Source organism: Nomascus leucogenys, chromosome 8, assembly GCF_006542625.1.
Source record: "Nomascus leucogenys isolate Asia chromosome 8, Asia_NLE_v1, whole genome shotgun sequence".
Classification (NCBI taxonomy): domain Eukaryota; kingdom Metazoa; phylum Chordata; class Mammalia; order Primates; family Hylobatidae; genus Nomascus; species Nomascus leucogenys.
The window spans coordinates 93,160,879-93,187,644 of NC_044388.1; the positions used below are offsets into that span (position 1 = coordinate 93,160,879).

The following is a 26,766-nucleotide window of genomic DNA, read 5'->3' on the forward strand; positions in this document are numbered from 1 at the left end:
GCAAAACTCCTCTTTCCAAGTTAGGCTACATGGGAATGTGCCTGTCTCCATGGCCTAATAGTTGTCCTGTGGCCAGTAATTTCCAATTGTTCCTAAAAAGTCTCTCTGCGTGTGTGTGTGTGTGTGTGTGTGTGTGTGTGTGTGTGTGTGTGTGTGTGTTGATGGGGTTTTGAGGCAGTTGTGGCATGAGCAAAAGCAAAAAAGGACTTTCCCATTCATCGTTTAATTAAGTCTAACAATTACATAATGTAAGCAGAATGTCCTATTACTGATGTATAAAGCTTTATGCTTGGGAGATGACAGTAACAGATTCACAATCAACTCTGGGTCTCTGGACCCAGTGTTCTTTCTCATACCTCTTGTGGACAATATGGTAATATGATAATATGGTAATATGAATGCTTAAGCATGGGGACTGGTGGTGATAACAGTGACGTTTTCACAGCAGTCAAGAAATCAGGCAAGTGAAAAACAGAGGGGGCTCATCTTTGGAATGGAGTACCTCAGTTTCCCCTTAGCTAGGAAAAATTCATTACTCTCCATGGAAGACACATGAAAGGTTCTATACAAATACCAAATTTAATTAGCTCAGATCCAAGTGGAAGGGACTAAATGTAATTTGCTATTTGCACTTTTTCTTTTCTTTCTTGGACAAGTTTAGGGTTTTAAACAGCTCTGGGAGGTGGGAAAAAAGCAAAGTGAAAAAAAAAAAGGAAAGAACGAAGAAAGAGAGAAAAAAAAAACAAAACGCAGCTCCAATAATACCCAAAGTTGTGTCAACAGGCTCTTTTAGGAAAGAATGAAGGACTTTGTTGAGAGTGGGAAGGGCTCCCCCCACCTACTGCCTCAAGATGTGAGCAGAGGCTTTTTCTCTCCCTGAGCTCCTGATATGGTTCCTGGCACATAGTAGGAGCTAACAAGTGTTGGCTAGAAGGAATAAATCAAGAGGAGTTCTCATCAGCACCCCCTACCCCATGGTACTGCAGATGTTTGGATGAGATGTTTTCCAATTTAATCCTGTTTGCTGAGTTATTAGCCTGTGAATCTCAAACAGAAATGCTCTACCATGTGCTGAGAGTCTGACTTTTTCTTTCCCTGAGCTAACAATCCCCAACAGCTCTTCTACATTTCTATCCCAGGAGAAACGGTATGCTTTCTAAGCAGCCGTCACACTCCATCTTTCTTCAGACACGGCACTCATTCCCAGGGCGAACTTTGCCGTCTCTGGGGTTAAGAGCCACCCAAAGGCCCCTGCGTCTCATGGCAGCAGGGCAGAATGTAGGGGAAACCCCTTTTGAAAATCACCGTTATATTAAAAAGATAAATAAATAAATCCTGACCTCTCCACAAACCCAATGAGGAAAAAAGTGCCAAGTTGTTCAAAGGGATTCGCTGACCAGTTATAAGGAGAACTCAGTAGCCGAGACCTAGGATTCTTGGGTCCACATCCTGGTTCTATCAGTGTTGTCATGTGGGTTTAAGTAATTTAATTTCCCTGTTTTCTTTTATGAAACAAAAGTAATTCTATATTTCCCATATGGTTTGGAAAGCTACTATTCAGATGAGAGGACATCACATGGTTAAGCCAGAGTTCTTTGTTGCCCTTCCTAAGACAGCTACTGGGCCAGTTGCCCCCATCCTAGATCTCCAGTCATGCACTTACCCAGACCAAAACATGGTAGTCATCACTGATCCCTTTTTTTCCTCTCCTAGAGGACAGCCAATCCAGATCCAAGTCCCATTGTCTCTACCGAAAAATCCTAAGGTTTGATCATTTCTCATCACCTCTACAGCTGCAACATTAGATGAAGCTATCATCGTCTCTCTATTTTACCACAACATGAGTTTTCTGACACTCTCCAGGCTTCTACATTTATATGCCCAATGCCTATTCCATGTACAAAAGTTAGAGAGGTCATATTATAAATGTAAATCAAACCAAGTCCTTTCCCTGTTCACTAGTCTCCAGTGGATGCTCATCAGCTGTAAAACAATACTCCAAAATCCACAGCTGGATCCTCATTATGTAACCCCAGGCTATTTTTCCATCTTTATCTCTTCCTGCCCTTCTCACTCACCCTGGTCTTCCTGCAGGCCATTGAATACATTAACCTTGTTCTTGTCTCAGGGTCATAATACTGTTCTTTCTCTTCCTAGAATGTTGTTTCTCCACAGGTCTCTGTGCAACTGTCACCTCCTCAAGAAGCCTTCTCTGACCACCCAAAGATACTCCCTTCCTCCACCTCCTCACTCTATCTTCTTACCCTGATTTATTTTTCTTCATAACATTTATTGCTTTCTGAGATGAAGTCATATCTATGTTTATTGCCTCTCTCTTACACAAGAATAGAACCTGCAGGGGTTCAGGACTTTTGTCTTTTGATCACCATACTCTGCATTCACTTAAGTGCCCAGCATTGAGTAGGCATTCAATAAACATTTGTTGAATGAATGAATAGATAATGCACAGAAAAGTTTAAAGCTAAACAGTGGAAAGAAAAATTGTAAATTGCCCACTCTGCCTGCCCTCTCAAAACAGAAAAGGATTTACATGCAGGTTTGAAAACGTCTTGCAAACACATACACTTTCGGAAACTCACCCGTTTGTTTAAATGAGGAACTCTCTGGAGAGATGAAAGAAATGAATTTTATTTGATTAGGCATGGTGTGCTATTTCCCAATTGCTTCTGAGTTTCCAGAAACTGGCTTCAGGTTCAAGGAGTGGGAATGCCCAACCTTCCTGTAGCCAGGACAAGGAGGCCCCTATCATGTGTGTTGAGGAGAAGGTAAACTAGGGTATGGTCTCCTGATGCCCCTGACCCTCTCCAACACCTCCTCCTCCTTACTCTCTCCTGCATCTCACAGCTTTCACTCCACAGTTTGCAATCAAGCCTACCCTTACAAGTGTTAGAAAGAACACATGCAATGATTGGGAGCTAGATGTGAGTCCAACTTCTTCCTTCATGTCTGATTTTCAACAAATTATTAAACCTCTCTGAATCTTTTTAAGTATAATTTTTATATTTTTTGAAATATGAGAAAGGGACACTAATCCTCACCTCATCAGCCTTCCTCTGATAGATGGGATTTGCCAGAGACTGATAAAAATGAGGGCATCCCAATGTGACACAATGTGACACGCATGTTATCCTGAATTTCATAGGAAGATGGGGTTTGACTTTAGAAGCTTTCCTGTGGGTAGATTTTGCAAGATGGAGGCGAATAAATAAAATAGCACTATAGCACTAGAATGTGAAAAGGTAATTCCCTCACACAGCTATTATTTCATATGAAAGGAAATTATATATAGATGTCTCTATATATTTGTACGTGTGTGTGTGTGTGTGTGTATATACTCTGAGTATATATACTCAGAGATTATGTAATTGTGAAATGCTGAAAAATTACAAAATATTTTGGCTCCTATTGGGTGTGGGGGCGGGAATACAAAACTGGACTGGAAGAAGGTGGTGGCTCATTGGAAAACTTTGTCATATCTCTTAGTGAATGACTGGAAACTCACCTTCCCACACGCGTTCTGAGAACTTCCTGCACAATGAATCATCACGTTATGATGGCAAGTACTTGCTCACACCTACAACATGCCCACTTTCTGGACCTGAACCAGTTTTCAGACTTGTATTCAGCAACCAAAGGAGAGCCTGGGTGCCCATGAGGAAGGCCACCATGCCACAGTGAGTGTATACAGTAATGTCTCCTCTAGGCCTTCCTCAGAGGGACTTATGGCCTTTTATTTGGACAATCATACACCAGAGGAAGAGGAACATCCAGCATTTCAAAGACCACTGAGTACAAGTTGACAGTGATAGCAGAGACCCAAGGTATACTTACAGTCGGGGACCAAGGGGTTCCAGGTAACAGAATGGAGTCGCAACCTAGGTGTAGCTCACAGTGGGAGGATCCTTTCCCTAGCCCCCAAATGTAGAATTGACACGGCCATACTTGGTGGCTGGAAGAATCCTCCTCTCATTGCTTCCTTGGACTCTGTGTTAAAACTATCATAGTGGGGAAGGCAAGAGGAGACATTTCCACTGCCACACAAGAGAGGAAACTAAAACTAAAGTCTCATCTTGAAGGTAACGGAAGCAATCAGTGCTATACTTACAGACTTTAAGGATGCATGATTGGTGGTCTGTATCACGTTCACATTTAATTCACCAGTCTGGTCCCTTCAAAATTCAGATGGATTCAGGAGGGTAACAGTGAGCTAATACAAACTCAAACAAATTGTAGGCCCAATTTTTGCAGTTGTCAGATGTAGTGCCTATGCTACAGGTAATTAATACAGGCTGGGGTATACAGTATGTGTCCATTAATATGGAAAAATAAGTTTTTTCTTTCCCATCTCTATCTAGTAAAAGGATTAGAAGAAGTTTACATCCACATGGGGTGGGCATCACTACACATTTGTGGTCTTGCCCCAGGACTTTATTAACTGTTCTACCCTCTGTCATTACATAATCTGAAGAACATGGACCATCTAGACATTTCACAGAGTATCACATTGGTCTACTATGTTGGTGCATCACTGGGCTAGAGGAAGAAAAAAGGAAAAATACGTTCAAGGTTTTGGTAAGATATGTACTTTAGAAGGTGTGAGATAAATCTTATGAAGAATCAGGGGTTCACTGTATCAGTGAAAATTTTAGAGTTCAGCAGTCTGTGGCATGCCATAACATCCCTTGCAAAATAAAGAATAAATTACTGCATCTCACACCTCACACCTCCAGGAAGGCAGCAGAATGCTTGGTAGGCCTCTTTTGATTCTGGAGGCAGCAAATTACACACTTGGGAATATTTCCCTGACCCATTTTCCAAGTAGCGTAGAAGGCTGCCAACTCTAAGTTGGATCACAGAACAGGAAAAGGTGCTGCAGCAGTTAGGTTGTGATGCAAACAACACTGCCATTTGTTACCATATGACACAGTGGACCTTGTATTAGTCCATTCTCACTCTGCTATAAAGAAATACCTGAGACGGACTAATTAATAAAGAAAAGAGGTTAAATCATCTCATTGTTCTGCTGGCTGTACAGGTTTCTGCATTTGGGGAAGCCACAGGAAACTTACAATCATGGCAGAAGGCAATGGGGAAGCCAGTTCATCCTCACATGGCCAGCAGGAGAGAGACAGGGAGTGAAGGTAGAGGTGCTACACACTTTCAAACAACCAGAACTCCTGATAATTCACTCACCATCTTGAGAACAGCAAGGGGGAAATCCGCCTCCATGATCCAATCCCATCCCATCAGGCCCCTCCTCCAAAACTGGTCATACAATTTGTCATAGGATTTGGGTGGGAATATAGAGTCAAACCATATCACCTGTAGGATAAGAGTTCCTGGTGATAATAAATACTGTGTGGATTGCAAGTTCCAATCAGGAGATACACAATCTAGATCTCCTGCTCTTGGAGTAAGGTCGTGCCTTCTGCAGCAGAAAGAATGCATTTGAAAGAAGGAACTTTCCCCTGAAAGTTTCTGGTATGCTATTGGATGCTATCAAGAGAACATGCAGCCATAATCTAGTAGAAGTCATGAGTTGGTTCTGTCAGACCCTCTGAGTCATGTGGTAGAGTATGAGTCTCACATAAGATGAGAATGGCACATCACAATTAGGTCCAAGCAAGCTCAGGGGATACAAATAAACTGCAGTAGCAGATGGCCCAGGTCCCATAGCATCCACCACAATTGCACTGGTGCCTCTCACTCAGTTTGCACTTAGGGACACCTGGGAGTGGGGAGGGAAAAGGATAAGCTTATTTCAAGGAGAGGTATTGGCTCTGTATATGGATACAAGGATATAAGCTAAAAATAGGACCACTGCTAAGCAATGGGCAGCAGTCTGAAGTGTCCACATGGTCATTGACTTTGTGGGGAAAGAGAAGAGATTTAAGGTGTGGATGCGTGATTCGATTTACTGGCCAGGGTCTTGACAGAGAAAGACAGGACAATCCTCCCTTTTGCTTGTTCAACACCAACTTAAAATACTTTATGAAGTCAACAGGGTGGCTATGGCTGTGTTCATTGCTGGTGGTGGGTTTATGGAGGAGGAGGCAAACAGAGACACTGTGGAACTTCATCCTTAATTTTTAGCAGTTCAGACACATGCCACAACTCAATGCTCCATGCGAAACATGTCCCAGTTCCCCGGAGCCTGCTTACAAAGCTTTTAGCCCTCATTGTCTTTCAAACTGACTTTGATCATCCACATAAAACAGAATAGCACCAAGACACACAGACCGGATGAGGAGCAGAAAGCTCCAAAAGGGGCTGGAATCAGTGACCTCCAGGGTACCTCTGGTCCTGAGATTACTGAAGAGGAAGCCAAGGATGGGAATATCTTCCTAGTGCAGTGGCTCTCTCACTTAATCATGTATCAGGATCACCTGGAAGGCTGTTAAAACAGATCATCAGGCTCCACCCTACAGTGGCAGGGTCTGAGAATTTACAGTTCTGTCAAGTTCCCAGGGGATGCTGATGCTGTGTGTTCAGGAGCCACCCTCTGAGAATCACTGTCCCAGAGCAGTGAGGATGCAAAAACAGACACCACTCCAGGCTTTAGCACCCTGTGCTCAAGCAGAAGGCTTCCATGAGAGAGGCCATATGTGTCACAGTTAAGAGACTGGACTTTGGGGTTCAATTAATCTGGTTCAAATCCAGGTTTTGCCACTGACCATCTATTTGACATTAGACAAGTGGGTCTTGCCTCATGAGCCAAAATTTTCTCACCTGTAAAATATGGATAATAATATATATACACTATGAAAATATTGAAGTATAGTTAGATAACATATGCAAAATGAAAAGATGCATGGTAGGCTCTTGGTAACTAAGAATACAATGACAACACACGATGCTAGTGTTAATACCCTGTAGAGTACCGGCTGAATGTAAGAGGCTGTATTTCTACTGGCTTTAGCCCTTATTCTTTAATTTAAATATTCATCTTTGGAGACTCAGAGAGGTAATTACATTAAGAGGCAAGCAAAGCAAAGAGACTGTAATTGGGACTGTAACTCCACCCTTCTCCATTCCTCCCTACCCACCTCTCCTCAGCCCCCTTCTCCAAGGTCAGTTTGTTTAAATTCGGACTTGGACTTCACTAGGAATTAGTTTCACATTCTTCTTACTCGCTGTATCAAATGAGTATGAGCAGCCATATTCTTTCCTCTCATCTCTGCAACATGCCTGTCTGTGCTTTTGGAGGCTGATGTCACCATAGCAGTTAACTCACATGCCTAGCATGTAGCGTACACCCAAATAATATTTGTTGAATTGCATCAAATTTATAGGAATTAAGGAGACAGGATTTTGGATTCATTTTCATCTCTGCGGTGCATGACCTTGGATTAGCCACACCTCCTTCTCCAGGTCTCAGTTTCTCACTTGTGAAAACAGGGATTTCTCAGGCTTCTTCCAGCTTAGCTATAACATAGTGGGCAGAGATCTGAACTGGGAGTCAGTAAACCAGGGTTGGGGGGCTCAGATATGCCACTAACTCGTGGTAAAAAAGTTGCTTTCCCTCTCTGTGCCTCAGTTTTCTCATTCGTGTTATGGGATGATTTCTACACACCCACCTCCCACTCCACATTCCTGAATTTCTAGGTATTTCATTTAAGGCCTTTTGACGGTTCAAGGTCAAGGCCTTTAAACAGTATCTGCCATAATAGGAAAAAAGATGTGTTTCCTTCTATCATCTTGATGTGGCCACATTTTACCGGAGGCTTCTGGAATCTTGCTGGATAAAATCTCTCATAACGACTCACAGCAATAATGATCATTAATATTGTATATAATCACTAAAATAAGTAGCATCATATTACTTTCAACTTAAATGGTATTTTTTAGCTGAGAGTCCGCTGATGGTTTAGCATGACAAGTGAAGGAAAGGAGGGACTGCTATTGGAGTCGCTCACTTCAATCTTCCTTACATGCATTTTAAACCTAAAGGAGGAGATGGGAGAAGGTATTTGATATAGCATTAGATTTTGTTTTAGAAGCTATTGCTTCACAGAGGTTGAGGCTGCGGCGAGTCACGATTGCACCACTGCATTCCAGCATGGGTGACAGAGCGAGACCCTGCCACCATAAAAAAAAAAAAAAAAAAAAAAAAAAAAAAAAAAAAAAAAAAAAAGCTGCATGTGGCGTCTGTGCCAGGTTCTGTTACTTTCAAGCTGTGTGATTGTGGGCAAAGTGACACAACCTCTCTGTGCCTCAGTCTACTCACCTGTGAACGCTTTTCTGCACATTTCACAGGGTTGTGACAAAGATCACCTAAGATAGTAGGTGCAAAAATGTGTTGTCAACTGTTAAGCTCTCTACAAACACAAGACATTGCCATTATGGTAATAAAAATCAAATGGCACACGAATATTTCACAAGCAAGGACTGGGACAGATGTGTAAAGTATTCCCTTCTAATGGGGTTTTATAAATACACACTCCCTCTTCTTATTACTAACTTCTTAATAATCTCTTTGCAAAGCTTGTCTTCAAACACCCTTTGTCTCCCCCGTCATTTCTTCTTAACATCTCCTCTCTCACACAGCTAATTATTATTGAACTCTGGGTGGCATTTGGGGAGACAGTTGATTAGAAAAATATACACATACATATTTTGTACAGAGACATAAACAAAATGTAGCCAGGGCACCTCAATTCTGAGCCAAGATATTAAAAAATATACATCTTCTTTGTGGTCTGTCGGAGCTGCTCATATTCGCAATACTTAGTCTGAAATTAGGTTTAACAACTTCATCCCTATATGTAGCCACAAATACATTCACATGTGGCATTAATGTGGAAAGAAAACAAATGCTTAGATGCATTTTCATTTTGTTAAATCTTAAAGAAAGGGTTTTACAAAGCCTTTTGGAGTCTCTCTTGGCTAAAAATGAAATCCTTTTGCCATTAACTGCTCCTGCAGAGAGAGCCTGCTAGCTGCAAGATCATGATGAGGGTAAGCATTAATTAAATCTAACTGCAAGAGAATAATTATGTACACATATCCGTCAGGGCAGGTTGTCACTATCCAGTAACAAAGTTGGATACAAACTCCATCAGCAGAACTGTCAGGCGGCTGTTAAAAGGATATAAATGTGTCCCAAAAGGATCATTTCATTTAGGGGGGGAAAAATTGGATTGCATAGGATTAATGAGGCGAGGGGTTTGTGTTTTCAATTGGATGTAAAATGCAAACTAAGGTGTGATATCATCATTTAACCTTAATGTTTAGCTACATTTGGATTTTTATCACGTGGTGGGGGCAATTAGACCTTGTACATCAAACCAGCATTTCTCCATCATGGAATGATGTTAAAGGTTAGTTGTTTTTTTCTTTTAAGTTAAATTGCACAAAAGTTTATAACAAAATCATAAAACTCAATTTACACAGATGGCATATTCTTAATAATAATTAGGTCAGAAAATGAATATGAATCCCACCAGAGTAATTAGGATATTCAGTGAAGGACCCTTTTTGTTGCTGCCTTCATTTCTGCAAGTTTCAGTCTAAGCTCTGAGGCCTGTATATGTGCAGAGACCCCACACAGCTAATGTGAACGCAAGTCTTGGAGGTATGTACTGCTAACAGACACAGCTACAATGTAGGAGGAGGGACAGGAGAACTGCAAGCAGGCAGGTCTAAATTTATCTCCAAGCTCTTGGCTGTGCAAGTTTGGGCAACTTACTTCATGTCTCTGAACATCCATTTCTTTTACAAAGTAAGGGTTAGAGAAAGGTTGTTATAGTAATACATGTGAAACTCATTACTCTTAAAAGAGTAAAGAGCACAAAAGAAATGGCCAATAATTGTGGTTTCCTATCAGATATATGTCCCAAATTAGAAAGTAGAATAAACAAAAACCATGACACTAGCTTTGAGATTCATTCCTCCTATAGTTTCATCTTTGTTGGAGGAATTAAAGAGAGTGAGTATTTCCAGCCAAGGCAAAGGGGTAGGAAGCCTAACTGGTTTCACTGCAGACTTGGTGGACAACTAGAATGGTTAGCACCAAAGTAATTTACTCCAGTGCACGTTTAATAATCTGTAATCATTATACTTGAATGCTTGAGTGATTGATTGACTGTCTGCTTCTTTCTCCAAATCTTGAATTACATAGAAGTGAGGATCTCATATGTCTAGATTTCCATTGCAGTCTCAGGGCTGAGCATAGTATCTTACACTGAGTAGACATTCAGCTGAAAGAATAATGAAAGTGAGGTTGGAGGCCCCGGGTAGGTACTTAAGCTTAGACAGAAGGAATAGGTGGGGCTAGAATTGGGGAAATGGGAATTAGCCACAGCAGCCCTAAAGAGCAGTTTGGAAAGGTCTCATCCTATGGCAGGATAATTGCTCTGACTTGGACTTGTATAGCTCTGCTGGGACCACAGATGCTGATCTAAGAATGAGGCCAAAGAGTTTATCAGAGATCTTAGCCATCCTGGGTTGCTGTAGTTACTGGTATAATTACCTACTGTTGAATTCTCAAGATCTTGTGGAGTTATTTCTATGTAGTTCTGCCTGAAAGCAAGATGATTTCTTCGGGACTCTTCTCCATGTTACAGTCTGTGAAGGTTGCTCTGCAACACCCCACTGGGGAACTCACCAACCTTTCTCAGCCAACACCCACGGCAGGTAACAAGGCTGATACAGATACAGGAAGCGGTCAGGTGTTACAGCTGCGCCCTGCAAATCTTTATAACTAGATCACACATAGGTAATTTGGAGAAGGCTCTTTCTCTCTACAGAAAATACCCTGACAATGGCTTTATTTCCATGGTTTTGTAATTGCCCAATGGGTTCATCTTGTCCATTGCTTAGAAAAGCTAATGCACTGAGAACAGCAGATTTTTACAATAGAGAGTTTAATTAATGCACAGCCAGCTAAATGGAAGACTGGGGTTTCATTACTCAAATCACAGTCTCCCTGTGATTTCAGAAGTTAGCGTTTTTTTAAGGAAAGTTTGGGGAGCAGGGGGTTAGGGAATAAGAAACACTGATTGGTTGGGTCAGGGAAGAAATCATAGGGAGTGAAAGCTGTCTTCTTGCACTGAGTCAGTTCCTGGGTGGGGGCTACAAGACCAGATAAGCCAGTTTGCTGGTCTGTGTGGCACCAGTTAGTACATCAGAAATCAGGGTCTGACATTCTGGCCAACATGGTGAAACCCTGTGTCTACTAAAAGTACAAAAAATAGCTGGGCATGCTGGTGTGTGCCTGTAGCCCCAGCTACTCAGGAGGCTGAGGCAGGAGAATTGCTTGAACCCGGGATGTGGAGGTTGCAGTGGGCAAGATCCCGCCACTGCACTCCAGCCTGGTGACAGAATGAGACTCTGTCTCAAAACAAAAAAAAAAAAAAAAAAAAAAAAAGAAATCAGGGTCTTAAAAATACTTCAAACACTAATCTTAGGTTTTATGACAGTGATGTTATCTATAAGGGCAATTGGGGAGGTTAGGAATCTTGTGGCCTGACTGCATGACACCAGAGCCATAATTTCTAATCTTGTGGCTAATGTGTTAATTTTACAAAGAAGGTCTGATCCCCAAGCAAGGAGTGAGTTTGTATCAGAAAGGGGTTGTTGCCATCTTTGTTTCAAAAGGAAACTATAAACTAAATTCCTCCATAGTTAGCTTGGCCTATGCCTAGAGTTGAACAAGGGCAGCGTATTAGTCCATTTTCAGACTGCTGATAAAGACATAGCCAAGACTGGGCAATTTACAAAAGAAAGAGGTTTAATTGAACTTACAGTTCCACTTGGCTGTAGAAGCCTCACAATCATGGTGGAAGGCAAGGAGGAGCAAGTCCCATCTTACATGGATGGCAGCAGGCAAAGAGAGAATGAGGAAGATGCAAAAGGGGAAACCCCTGATAAAACTATCAGATCTCATGCGACTTATTCACTCCCATGAGAACAGTATGGGGGAAACTGCCCCCATGATTCATTTATCTCCCACCGGGTCCTTCCTACAACATGTGGAAATTATGGGAGTACAATTCAAGATGAGATTTGGGTGGGGACACAGAGCCAAACCGTATCAGGCAGCTTGGAGGTTATAAGCAACATGGAATTGGTTAGGTCAGATTTCTTTCCTTGTCATAATTTTTATAAAGGTAATTTCAATTTGAAGCAGAAATATGAGATATATGGATTGAAGGCAAATACCACTTCTTTGCATTGACAGTGACCATTTTTCTGGAAGTGTTCTCCTTAACCACAACCTCTGCCATACCCACTTCCTCCCTCCGTTCCTCAAAAAACAAACAAAGACATAAAATCTGCACATGAATTGCTTCTCCCTATCTCCACCCCTTGATCTAAAATAAACAACTTTCAGACAGATAAAAATTAAATTACATATATCCCTAAATGTTGCAGAGTCATCACCAAAAATGAGATGTTAAGAAATGGCCAAAGCCAGAAAATTGAGGTTATAAGACATCAAGACCCATAAACAGAATTTCTCTCTTCTTAAGAAAAATTTTTAACCTCTAATTTTTGAGGGCAGAATTTTATATATGTCCATTTTATTATATTTTTAATAGTGTAGTTAAATTTTTCTATATTATTATTAGTAGTAGTTTCTCTACTTGGTCTAATAGGAAGATTTTTGTAAAATGTCTCCCACTTGGACTATGTATTAATCAACATTCCCTGTACTTCTCTCAGTTTTTTTATTTAGGGATTTTGAAACCATGTTGTTCCTATATGTAAGTACAAATTTCATTTCTCTCCCAGTAAATGGTTTCTTTTTTGGTTAATTAATAATACTCTCTATTCCTAAGGATTTTTCCTTGTTCCTTCTTATTGTTGTAAACTTAATGTTGCCACATGATTCCATTTCTTTGCAAGCCTTCATTTGATTAATATTCACAAAACATGTATTTTTCCTTTCCCTTTCCCTTCCCTCTGTCAAACTTTGTGTCCTTATGCTTTAGAATGATCTCTGGGAAACAGTATATAACTGAATTTTGTTTAATATAACCTATCACTGGGCCAGGCATGGTGGCGCATGCCTGTAATCCCAGCAATTTGGAAGGCCAAGGTGAGCAGATCCCTTGAGCTCAGGAATTCAAGACTAGCCTGGGCAGCATGGTGAAACCCCATCTCTACCAAAAATACAAAAAATTTAACTGGGCATAGTGGCATGCACCTGTAGTCCTGACTACTCAGGAGGCTGCAGTGGGAGGATTGCTTGAGCCCTGGAGGTTGTGGCTGCAGTGAGCTGAAATCACACCACCGCACTCCAGCCTGGGTGACAGTAAGATTGTATTTCAACAACAAAACTGAAAATAAAAATAAAAACTATCACTGAATCTTAATGTGCAAATTATATTTACTATAATTTCTGATGCTTTGGGGTTTATTCATACCACTTTATCTTTCACATTTTCCTTGCTCAGGCTTTGTCTCTACTTGTATCCCACCCCACCTGATCCCCTACCTGGAGTCATCATGACACCAGCTTCTGAACTCATAGCTTGGCTTTGCATTTCTTACAACTTATGTCTGCATTCCTTAAGCCCAGGGGGCTTCCTTTCTTTACTTTTGGGATGAATCTTAATTTTTTAAAAAGTATATTTTGCCCAACATTTATTTTGTGTGTATATGGAACAGGAAGAAGGCTCGTGTTAGCTTTGTCAGCCATACTGCTGAAAGTTTACTACATGACTTGCCTGCTTTCTTTCCATGTAGAAATGGGAGCTTTTGTTATACACACACATACACACACACATACACACACAAACATACAATTTCAGAATTGAGATTTTTATATCAAAATATTGAAGCCCAATATATAAATGCAGAATATAAGCTTGATAAAAAAGCCCTACCTATTCAGCCACAGTTCCCCTGCCCCTTCTCCCTGAACACCTATTTGCAGCATGCTTGAAAACAACTGCTAATGGTTCAGGCAGTCTATCTCATATCCTCACTATGTTTAATCATGTCTATCTCAATCATGGGAAAATGTAAAGCTTCTCTTTGTAGTCTTCTAAGTGATTTATGCAGTTGATAACAGTTGAATTAGAAAAGAACCGAAGTTGTCAACTTCTAACTATGTATTTTGTTAAATTTCACCAACAGTCAGTCCTAGTGTAAGTAATAGGGCCTATGTGGACCAAAAATAAAACCTTAAGCCCACCCAACACACTGAATGAATACCCCTACCACACTCTAAGCCAAGAGAAACCTGAAAAGCTGAATTTCCCATTATGATGAAAAGGGCAGTCAGACATGCCTCATCATACCCCTCTTCTTTTGGAGTTTAGGCACAACTGACCAGCATTAATATTAAAATAGAGATCAAAAGACTGACAAAATTGACTCTATAGCAATAAGACACCAAATTCAACCTGACTCTGATGGAGTAACACATGACAAGTAGCAGACTCCGAAGGAAATCAAAATATTTTACCTCAAAATATATTTTCTTGACATATTTTGAAATGGCCTTGCAGGACAAAAAACCAAACACCGCATGTTCTCACTCATAGGTGGGAATTGAACAATGAGAACTCATGGACACAGGAAGGGGAACATCACACTCCGGGGACTGTTGTGGGGTGGGGGGAGGGGGGAGGGACAGCATTAGGAGATATACCTAATGCTAAATGACGAGTTAATGGGTGCAGCACACCAACATGGCACATGGATACATATGTAACAAACCTGCACATTGTGCACATGTACCCTAAAACCTAAAGTATAATTAAAAAAAAAAAAAAAAGAAATGGCCTTGCAAAACCATCTTTTGTGGGGAAAATTTGCATCTGTAGAGAATCTCCTTCCCTTTCTAGGTCTTTCTGCAAATCCAGGAGAAATTAAATGACAGTCTGGTACTTTTAAGGTCTTAAAAAATACATTTACCATATTCTCTCTAAGGTTACTACCTGGAGGCTTCATCTACATAACAAGAACCTTGGCATCTACAACCCCCCTTATCTTAACTCAAGCATTTACTTCAAGTCTTTAGATAATGCTTAACTAATTGCCAATCACAAAATCTTTTAATCCACCTATGACCTGTAAGTATCCCTGAACCAATGTATACCTTACATACATCGATTTATGTCTTTGCCTGTAACTTCTGTCTCTGTAAAATGTGTAAAACCACACTGTTACTCTCAGGAACACTTTCTCAGGACCCCTTGGGACTATCATGGTCTATAGTAACTCATATTGGCTTAAAATAAACCTCTTTAAATACTTTATGGATTTTGGCTTTTTTAAAACATGATTTTATATGTTCAAATACATAAATAGCCAATGATTTCACAAATTAGAGGACTTGAATTATTCCATTCCTGGATCTGCTAGTTTCTCTGTGTGACATCAGTGAGCCCCTATCTCCATTATTTCCACATATACAAGCAGATTGGATCAGACAATGAAGCAGAATGATGATGTGTACATTTTGGGCTCAATCCAGAAAACCCTGTAGCTCTTACTTCTGCTGTTTTTGGATCTCCTGAGCATGTGAACCAGGCCGGGATAGCTGGTTAGCCTCAGGTGCATGAGATGTCAGCTGAACCTACCCCACCCAGACCAGAACTAACCACCTGGAGCCAAGCCCAAATATTTTTCTTGAATTAAGCATTAAATAAATGGGTGCTATTTTATTCACTACATTTCAGGTTGTTTTATTATGCAACAATGCTAACGTAGCATTATTACCATTCTACTGAAAGAAATATGGTAGAGTTTTATCCCTAGGCCCCACCAGGATCCGGTTGAGAGCCTTCTGCTAAGGCTGCTTTCAGTTGCCTCTCCATTTCCAGGCCAGACAGAATTGACTGAGAGCCCCCTGACATATTTCAGATGGACAAGAAAAACCTCCTGAAGGAGACATACACTTTCAGGAACACAAACTTCTCTGAAAGACACATCAGGGAAGAATTATGGAGGCAGTTGTGTGCTCTGACTGCTGATCAGCTTTCTTATGTCTCAGTGCAATACAACCTGTGGGTCACCGGGTTGGTGGTGGTACTGTCCCCAGCTGCACCTCTTAGAAGAGATGTGAGGTCAACAGACAGAAAGCCAGAGACCTAGGGAAAAGGTTTCCTAATCAAAGATGCATGTCATTTCTTATCTTTGAAGATGCTAGGGCACCGATTCAAGGATGCAACAAATCTATAGCATGCTTTAAAGAAGCATTTCCATAAGCATCCTAGCACATTCTCACAACTGTCCTGGACAAAAGAATGGCAGATATCCTCACATCCCCAGATACTGGGGATGAATAACATCCTCAGGATATTAAGGATATTAAGCAGTTTCTCTGAGGATCCTCCCTGAGGATCCATTGCACTTAGGGCAGGGTTGGGGTTCAAACCAGAAGCTTCTGACTCCAAATTCTGAACTTTTCAGTGTACAACAATGTTTCTCAATTATATGTATCATCAAAGACTATTTCAGTTGGGGGAGACCTATGGAAATTATCTAGCCCATCACCTTTGCTTTCCAAATTAACAACAACAAAGATGCACTAGGTGCTTACCATGTTTAGTACAGCCTGCTGAGCACTTTACAAACATTAACTAATTCTCCCAGCCTCCCTATGAGGTGACTGATTGTGTGACTTGTAGTTTAGGTAATGGAGATTTGATGCATAAGTCATTTCCTAAAGTTGAGCCAGTCAGTGGCAGAGCTAGGATGTGAATCCGCATCTGTCTGACTCCAGACGCTGAGCACACTGCCACAATGCCATACAGCCTTTTAGATGGGGACGTTGAGGCCCAGAGAGTGGGAGGTCTTGTCCAAGATCATAAAGCCAGTTTGATTAATTGTCCATTAATTCATCAATTATTAATTGAGGATCTGCTATTTGTCAGGAAGCAGGCTAGCCAATGGGCACACAGACATGACCTAGACATAGTTGTGCATTGAGAGTAATTAAGGGAGAAGATAAGAAGTGACTATAAATTACTTGAATAAAAGACAGTAAATGACAAATATCTCAGGGAAGATAGTGAAGAGGTTGTCAAAGTTTGGAGGAGGTATGCACGACTTTCATTTGGGAAAAATTTGAAAATCCTTCACGAAGAAAATGGTTTAAAGGTCTTGTTTGAAAGAAGAGTAGAATTTGCATATTGGCAATGGGAAAGAGGAAGAAATTCAAGCTGCAGAAAGAGCATAGAGGTGGAGGTAAAAGGAGTTATTTCAGCATAGACTCAGGGCTGGTCTCCAGGTAGTTGTGTCTACCCAGTCCTCCTTGTAACCCCTATAACTATCTCATGGTTTAAGTGGAACCTTATTTTGATGATGCAATGTCAAAACTTCCTTTGTCAAAAGGGGCAGTAAACCTAAACCCCACCCAAAAATCCTTGGTAGGAAGGGAAGGCTGCTAAGAAGGATAAAGGACAGGGAAGCAAAGATGGGGACCAAAGAAACAAAGAAAGATCAATCCTGGGGCTGCCTGTTCAATATTTAAGCAGAGCAACAACCCATTAAGGCAACTAATTTAAAGTCACTAATGTTTCTATTTTCTTCCAACTAATTGAATAATTCATGACCAGTTACTAATGAAAATTATATATATATATATACACACACACACACACACACACATACACACACACACACACACCTGTGTTCCAGGCACAGTGTCCCACAGTAAAAGCACATTAAAGCTTATCTATCAAGAAGGATAAAGGAGCCGGAATTTGCTTCTCCTCCCAACTGTGGGATGCTGCTGGGAAATGTGTGAGCAAAATCCAGGGTCTGATTTTGAAGGAGGATTTTGTGGCTTCCCATCTTCCCACTGGCACCTGCCTGGATCACATTTTCCCCCAGATATTCCCCTTACCCCCTGCACAGCTTCATCCCTACGTGTATTTGCATATTTTCTTTATTCTACCAGCAATGTCTTCCCAAACTTTCTCTTTAGTTAATGCATTACTTAGGATTACCTGCTCTGCGAAGCCTTCTTTAATTATTCCCCCAGTTTAGTAAATACCCCAAGCCAATCCACACCACCTTCATGTATCCATTGTGGTGCAGTTGTGTAATCCCCTGCTTCCTTCAATAAATGGTGAAGTACTGGTAGGCTGAGATCTGGGTGGTGTATACTATATATGTGTGGCAAACTAAAAACATTGAGAGTAGATGTCTTAAAAAAATGCACAGAGCACTGTCCGGTGACGTAACACTGTGGGCTCCTGAGGACATGGGACTGGCTCCCTGGGGTTAGTTAAAAGCTGAGGGGACAGTGCTGATTCATTCTTAGCTCAGAGAGGGAGATGCCTCACCTTCTAGGGCCTCGTAGCTCCTGAACACCCTCACAGCAGCACTGATGACACAGAAACACTGCCGATGCAAGAGAAGCTGCACGTACTTCCTTCCAGGATCTAGACTAGGTAGGTATAATTTCACAGCTCAAAGATCTTAGTTGTGGTAGCTAAGAGTAGAGCTCAAGTCATCTGTGAATTTAAATGTGGGCTCTGAATTCATAGCTCCACTATGTACTAGTTGAGTAAACTTAGACAAGTGACTGAAACTGTGTAAGCCTGAGTTTCCTCCTTTGTTGAATGGGGATAATTATAGTACTTACCTTATGGGTTATTGGGAGCTTTTAAATAAGATAAAATGTGTGATGGGCAAGGTGCCTAGAACGCACCAAATGCTCAGTAGATGGTAGGCTGCACTGCATCCCATTAACCCTTTGCATTCTGTGAGCTCCCAGCTACCTCCCTTTATCTATTTACCCATCTCCATCCATTCATTAATTTATTCATATATTCTCCCATTAAACAAATTACTATCCCATGCCAGTTCCCTGTTAGGCATTCATTCTACAGACAGACATAAATCACTGTTTTTTCCATCATGGGACTGTGAGAGCTGAAGAAGGTGACAGATGTATTTACGACGGACTGCAATAAGGGCAGTGATAAGAAACAGTACTGGGCTATGAGTGCTCAGAGAAAAGAGTGGCTTGCTCGGCTGCGGCTGTGGTAGGGGCTGAGAAAATGCTTCACAGAGCAGACGCTGAGGCTAGATTTTGAAGATAAACAGCAATTTTTTGCCTGGAGAGAAAGGGTGGGGAGGAGGATAGGGCCTTTCAGGAAGAATATGATCAGCACTCGGACCTAGAAAGCAAGGCATACTGGCGGAAGGGAGAAATGACCCATGTGCTGGAGGCTATAGGACACAATGGGTTGGGGGTCAGGAGTAGACAGAGGCAGGGTACAGCCCAGGCTAGGAGGGAGCCTTGTGTAGCAAGTGATGGCAAATTTTAATCCCATTAAACAATGTGCCCTTCATCCTATTGGTTCTTGCTTCTATAACAGGGTAAATGTATCTCTGTGAGGTAACAATACTGACAAAAATAAGACTAATAATCATAGCAGTGATAAGAATAATAAATAACACAATAAAAGAGCACATATGTTCAGTATGCAAATTCTGTCTGGCTCTGTGCTAAATGCTTTACTGGGATTATCTTATTCCAGCCTATGGAAATCCTTTGAAGATGGTAGCATTCTCATCCCCTTATAGTTACCTAAATCGTGGTTCTTCTTCCTAGGACATCAATATTATATGAGGAATTGAGTAAATGTTAAATTAATTAACTGAAAAATACTATAACATAACTTAAACTAAAATAAACATGCATACACTATGAAATAAAATGGCATGATCTTTTAAAAGATGAACCTGAAATGTGGACTTTATGACAGATTCTTTTGAGCACAGCTGCAGACCCTTTGGGGGTAAGTTCATTTTCATCTGCCTTTAAGAAGACTTCATTTCAAAAGCTCAAGAGGCCCCCAGTGCAAGTGACAGAAAATCAGGACAATGTTCTATGTGGGGGAGGAACATGGCCAAATTTAGTGTGTTTTCAAATGATCACCCAGCTATTAGGGTGGAGCATGCATTCATTGGTGCCAAGGCTGCTGCAGGAATCTGGATGAGGGACAATGAGACCTCAACCAAGCTAGAGGCAATGGCTCAGGAAGGGGGAGATGGATTTATGAGACTCTGCAGGCCAATGGGCAGGCCTTGGATGACAGTGATTGTACTAGCTATTCCTTATTGAGGGTTGAACATGGGACAGGCACTGGGCTTAGCATCTCTTGGGCATTAATTCACAACCCACATGTGATGTTGGTATTATTAGCACTATTTCCAGAAGGGAAAACAAAGCTCTTATTCATTTGCTTAAGAGCATTTAGTGGACAGGTGCGGTGGCTCACACCTGTAATCCCAGCACTTTGGAAGGCTGAGGTGGGTGGATCACGAGGTCAGGAGATCGAGACCATCCTGGTTAACACAGTGAAACCCCATCTCTACTATAAAAAATTAGCCGGGCGTGGTGGTGGGCGCCTGTAGTCCCAGCTACTCGGGAGGCTGAGGCAGGAGAATGGCGTGAACCCGAAAGTTGGGGGTTGCCGTGAGCCAAGATGGGGCCACTGCAGCCTGGGGGAGAAAGCAAGACTCCATCTCAAGAAAAAAAAGAGCATTTAGTTAGTCAATGGTGGAATTAAATTTCAAATACAAAGTCCTGCTTTCAAAAACCACTACCTAAGCTAAATGAACCTATGGAATTTCTTCTGCACATCCAAAGAAATCTTCCTCTGCTTTTTTGAATGCCACTCTCCTTTATACTGCCCATGAGATGCTGGGGAGTGGCTCCTTAACAGCAGCCTCATAAAAGCCCATCACCAACATGAAGTCAGAAGTTCAAACCTCCACTAGCCTTCCTCTGTCTGGCTAAGAATGATGCACTTCAGCCTCCACCAGGCCTCTCAGGAACAAGCCATAGCTACAAAAATACCTTGGAGCTTCTTTTAACCATGTGCTCAATTCCATGGGACTGGTTCTCAGCTACCCACTCCATGTGCTGGAAACTAGTGGGCACTGTGGCCCAGGTGTGAGGCCTAAGGAAGCAGAAAGAGGGCAGGTGCTCCCAATCTGGACCAGGAAGCCCACGGCCACCTCAATGGCAGGAGAGGGCAGAAACAGTGAAAGACAGAGGATTCAGACCATCCTATTTGGGATTTTAGAGGCTAATGGAGCATTTCCAAAATTGTGTTCCTATAGATGCTTCTGTTCCACAAGTCATTAATAAATGTTCCAGTGGGAGAAATAAGAGTTTGCAGTCAACATAGTATCAATACATTGAGTTAAACAAAGCAGCCCAGCTTTCTGTACTGCAGGAATTCTCAGAGTTTTTAATAGACTAAGATTCATTTAAGAATCTTCAAGAGAAAGAGGGAGGGTGGAGAATTTCCAAACTTTTTTTTTTAATCATGAAATTCTTTTGTCCAAGAAAATCTTGATGGGCTGTCTTGGGTAAGTTTGGAAGTATAGGGCTGACATATACTGTCCTTACTCTTCTCCTGTAGAAATTGTATCCCATGGTAGCAGCAAAATCACAAGCATACTGTGATTAAGCTGTTTTGGAAATTGCTTTAATAGCATCCACTTGAGCACATTTACTGTGCTACTTGTCAGTGAGTCTAAGGGGGAAATAGAATTCTCTGGGTGTCGGTACCAGGAGGCTTTGGTTTATCACAGATTTCTCTTGCACCATCAATATGAGAGCTATAAAACTGAGCCATTTTCCAGTGATCTTTGATGTTAATATACTCATTTACTCAACTAATATTTATTAAGCCATTTCTATGTGTTAGATTTATAAATATGAAGCTTATATTTTAGAGAGGAGGATAGTAGGCAAGCAAAAATTTAAAATTTTAGTCTGAACTACTACTGTGGAAGAAGTTAAAAAAGAAGGATGACGTAAGAGATAGTAGCAGGTTGGGGACTGAAAGGAGCAAAAGTGTAGATTGGGTAGTCATGGAAGTTGGTTTTTAGGAGCTGACATTTGAAAGGCGAGAAGGGGCTGGCTAGGAGAGCAGCTGGGGGAAAGAAAGAGGCATGGCAAGGAGAAGGAGGAACAAGTTCTCACATCCTAAAGAAGGAACCGTTTGCTGTGTTCGTGAAACGTGAAGGAAGCCAGTTTGGCTGGAGCACAAGGAAGTGCAGAGCAAATGATGTTCGAAAAGAGGGCAGGAGCCAGAGCCAGATCCGCAAGCCAAGGTGCAGAGTTTGGATCATATTCTAAGAATAACAGAAAACTGTCAAAGGATTTTAAGCAGGGGAGGGGCTTTCTCTGGTTTATCTTTCTCAAAGATTGCTTTGGTAGTTTTGAGGAGACTGAATGCAAGGAGAGTATAGTTGTAAGGAGCAGTTAATAAATGACAGTGGTCATGATGGTGACAAACAGGAAGGACAGATATGGAAGAGATACAAATAAATTTCTTTATGCATGGTTTTCTGAGACCCCATCTAACTTGTAAATTAAAATAACTTAAAATAGATTTTTATTAATAATCTGACTATGAAATTCTTCTCTAAGAGGGGAAACATTTTAAAGCAAGTGCCAAGTTTTATGCAAAAATACTTTCTATGTAACATTGTTTATCGTGATGATATATTAGGAGCAGCCCAAATGCCTAATAGTAGGGGCTTAGTTAAGAAAATTATGGTGCATAAAAATAACATTTTTGAAAAATTCATTGACATAAAAATGTTTAGAATGTGATGTTAAAAAATGAATTCAGGTTGGTAATGAAGGGGGGAAAGCCTATAGACTTGGAGTCAAGAGTGTTTATGGAGTATATATGTGTGGAGAGGACTTAGGAGGGGAATTTCTGGTGAATGATAAAGAAGTAAAGATGAATAGGTAAAGCTATGTGAAATTTCAAGTAACCCTAAATGCCTCACCCAGAACAAACATAAGATTGCATGTATTCATTCCCTGATGCATGCCATCTGAACTTTCCAAGGTGGTCTACATTCAGCCTTTTATCAGGTCTTCACAACAATCTTCTGATGTAGGGCTTGGCATCCTCATTTTATAGAATAGGAAACTGAAGTTCAGGGAGAACCAATGATACTTCCAAAGTCATGCAAGTTAAAACTGACTTGGGCTGGGATTAGCACTGAGACCTGTCTGACTTTAAGGTGACTGCTCTGTATCACTACAAAATGGTTTAAACCTGGGGTTTCCCATATGAGTTCCAAAAATGAATTCCATCGTTTTCTTCTGCCTCAATTTATGACCTGACAGCTTAACATGTAGAGCTTGATTTTTTACAGGATTCAAGATTTTACAAGATTAAGAATTAGACATCCTCTCAACAGACAGCAAACATCTACTACATGTCAGGCACTGATTTAGGCCAGGAATGTAAAATAATAAGACAATCCCTACCTTCCAAGAACTCTCTGTCTAGCTAAGGAAAGAGCCAGACAAAAGACAATTATATCACATAAAAATAAGTCTAGCACTTAATACATGTATAAAGGAAAGCTGGGAGGATTCAGAGTGAATTGTGACTGTGACAATCAACAATGTCTTCATAGAAATGTGCCATGCATGTTAAGCTTGAAAAGACAGGTAGAATTTTATTAGTGTATCAGGTTGGTGCAAAAGTAATAGCACCAACATAATAGTACATAGTGGTTAAGTTAAAAGGTTTGAGACTCAGAGTGCTGGGTTCTCCCTGGCCCCACCACTTACTAGAATGTCCCCTCAGACAGATTACAATAGCTGTTTGTACCTTAGTGAAATTATCTGTAAAATGGGAATTACCAGTGTACCTGCTTCATAGGGTTGCTGTGAGGATCAAATGACATAAGTTGCATATATCATTTAAGCTGTTTCTTGGAATAAGTTAAGAGTCAATAACCCTTAGGGGCCGGAGAGGTGGTTTCATGCAGAGAGCATGGCATGGGAAAGAGCACTGAGGACAGAGAACAACAATCTAGGAAAGACAGTGGAGACCAGAGCTCTGTGTGGCTTTGAGTGTCATGTTCATAGCCTGAACATGTCTGAAGGTGCTAGATAACCACTGAAGCTGTGGGAAAAGGGGGATGACCTGATCATAGCCAAGTTACAGGAAATGGAGAAGTGAGAGGCAAGAAGAGGAGACTACTACTTTTTCTATCTACTCAGCTAGAGACTACTGAGTAGATAGAAAAAAAAATGGTTTGGAAATTAAGCAGTGACAAGTTGATTTCCTTCATATAAAAAGTCACATAGATGGTAGAAGAAGAAAGAAGAAATGAAGAGAAGGACGAGGAGGAAGAGAAGTAGGAGGAGATGAAGATGAAGGAGGAAGAGATGTAGAAGGAGAAAGAGGAGGAGGAAAAGGAGGAGGATGATGAGGAGGAGGAAAAGGGGGAGGAGGAGGAGAAGGAGGAGGAGGAGGAGAGAAGAGAAGAGAAGGAGAAGGAGAAGCAGCAGCAGCAGCTGAGGAAAAGGAGCAGGAAGAAAATATCTGCTTTTTAATAAATGCTGGGTTAGGCACTGTGCTGAGATTTTCTTACAACCCTGTGAGACAGGAGTGGCTTGGAGAAGTAGAGTGATTTGCCCTGAGTGACATAGCTAGGTAGCAGCAGAAACAAAAGTTGAATTAATTCTATCTAATTTACAACACCACTCTTGATCATTCTGTTATTCAGCCTGCTAAAAAGTAGGCTCAGACCCCTGTTTCTGGCTCCCAGACTGAGGATGTCTCCTACTAGAATGCCCTGTACTTTGTACTCTCTGACCAGCAACAGCTTAAAGAACATCTACTCTGCAGAGGTCCTGGTGCTACACACTTTCCATATATAGTTGCTAATCTCAATCACTGTAAAATTTATGCTATCCATTCTCATTCTCAGGTGAGGCACCTGGGGCTCAGAGAGGTTAGCTCTGGGTGTAGGGAACATAGGTCTGCAGCCTCCCAGGGGATTTATCAGGGAGAGAGTGGCACAAGTTTTATGAGCACAGGGAAGCAAGGGAAGAAGGCACAGATCTCCCTAGCATCTTTGGAATCAGGGGACAGCCTTCTGACTTCCTGGCCAGATGCACCAGGAGGGCCTACCTCGAGACTTGCTCCTCCGCTTCCTCTTCCCTGCCGATGTGCCGCGCAGGGGTGGTTGCAGCTGACCAATCTCGATGGGCGTGTTAGCGCGGAAACTCTCCTTGAACTTCTGCATCAGGGACTCCACTGTCTCCTGAGTCGCCTCAGCTGCTGCTATAAGGTAGCAATGGGGCTGAGGTTAGGGCTTGAGCCCACCCTCAGCCTCTAAAGCACTAGGCCTGGCCACCCTAATTCCTTGAAACTCCCTCCCTGACCCATTGAAAATATAGAATCACAACCCATCAGTCTAACCACAGATGTATCTGTTGGATTACATACTTACGTATTCAACATTTACTACGTTCCAGGTACTGCTCTAGGCCCTTGAGACTAGAGGGCTTCGTAGTGAAATGTGAGACACAATTCATTATTCAAGTAATTCTTAGTTCAGTAGGAGACATATCCAGACAATTCTAACATTGTGCAATATTTTTGCAATAGAAGAGTACAAAATTCCAGAGGAATTGAAAAGGGTCATCTCACCCATCTGAGAATCAAGATAGGCTTCCAGAAGGAGGCAATATTTAGGATGAGACCTTAAGGATGAGTAAGAATTAGTAAAGAAAGCAGGATCAGGGTGAGGTTGGATAGACCAGAGAAGACAGCGTCCTGGATGGAAGAAGAAGCATGTATGATGATCTGAAGCCAGAAGGAGCACGATGCTTGAGCAATGGAAAGTAGTTTATGGTAGTTATAAGGGAGCTTGCAAAGAGGGAGCTTATAGGAGATGAAATTGGAGTGATAAGGACATCTGGTAGGCCACATTTAGGAGTATAAATTTTATCCTAATGGCAAAAGGTAATCACCAAAAGGTTTTAAACAGGAAATTGATGTGTTCAAATTAAATCACTTTGAAAACAATCACTAACTAAAGTATGGAGAATGCAAACTGAGGGAAGAAAGGAGGCCTGGACTGAGGCTTTGGAAGTAGCCAGTCAAAGGCAATGGTGGTCTGAAGCAGGGCAGTGGCAGCGAAGTTGACACAATATCTTAGGAGACCCAACCACAGTACTGTGGGTATGTCAATCGCTTAGCAACATATACCCATTTTATTGAGGGAATGTTGAAGCCCCAAAACACAATATATGTCTTGCTCCAAGATAGGAAATGGCAGAGTCAAGCCTTCTAACCCCTTGTCCAATATTCCGTTTGCACCAATACATTCCAATGAACTGTTAGTAGCCACATTTCCAAAAAAGTTTCAAAGTTGAAACTGGTAGACAGTGCAGTACATGGAGAAAGTAAGGTCAGAAGGGCAGAGAGAAAAAGTTGGAAGATAAAAGGAAAAAAAATAACAGAAAAGCTTGAGAAGGAAGGAGGCAACATAAAAGGCAAGAAGAGAAAACCAAAAAGAAGAAAAGAAAAATTGCTGAATAGCCTCAGTGCCTTTGTTCTGAGAAATTCCCAAAGACAGCCCTGACTTTGAAATCTTCAAACTCAGCCCTCCCTCCATCTATGTCTCCAGAGGCTGGGAAATTTCTTCTTCAGTTTGAGATACCTGCTGTCTGATGCCAAGAGACGGGATGTGCCAACGATTTCGGTTTCTTTGAAGGGGCTTCATCAGACTAGACAAAGAAGGCTCCTGAACAACCCAGTACCCATTTCTAAGGAGCTCCTGTTTTCTCAGGGAAGCTTATCAGCTTAGATAGACATGTCTGCAGAGTAAGTCAGACCTAGAGGGCTTGTTCTGGCATTGGGTTCTGTGAGAAGTCCCATCTTGAGGGTTACAGGGAAAAGGTATGATTGCGAAGGTAAAAAGACAATTGACAATACAAATGAATCATGTGGTGGCATTAGTTTCCTCAACTGCCTCCCTTGCTATCTC

The 26,766-nt window shown here is 41.5% G+C and overlaps 1 protein-coding gene across 4 annotated transcripts in view; it reads right to left on the minus strand.

Annotated features, from left to right (window-relative positions):
* ASTN2 (astrotactin 2) overlaps positions 1-26,766 on the minus strand; it is a 1,014,740-nt gene that overhangs the window by 702,694 nt on the left and 285,280 nt on the right. For 2 of the 4 annotated variants that reach the window (XM_030817704.1, XM_030817702.1), the window contains exon 4: positions 24,903-25,055. The exons of 1 other annotated variant lie outside the window; for it this stretch is intronic. In XM_030817704.1, coding sequence (XP_030673564.1) covers positions 24,903-25,055 — 153 coding nt within the window. The remainder of the gene's footprint in view (positions 1-24,902; positions 25,056-26,766) is intronic. One more of the 4 variants, XM_030817703.1, reaches the window with a different exon arrangement.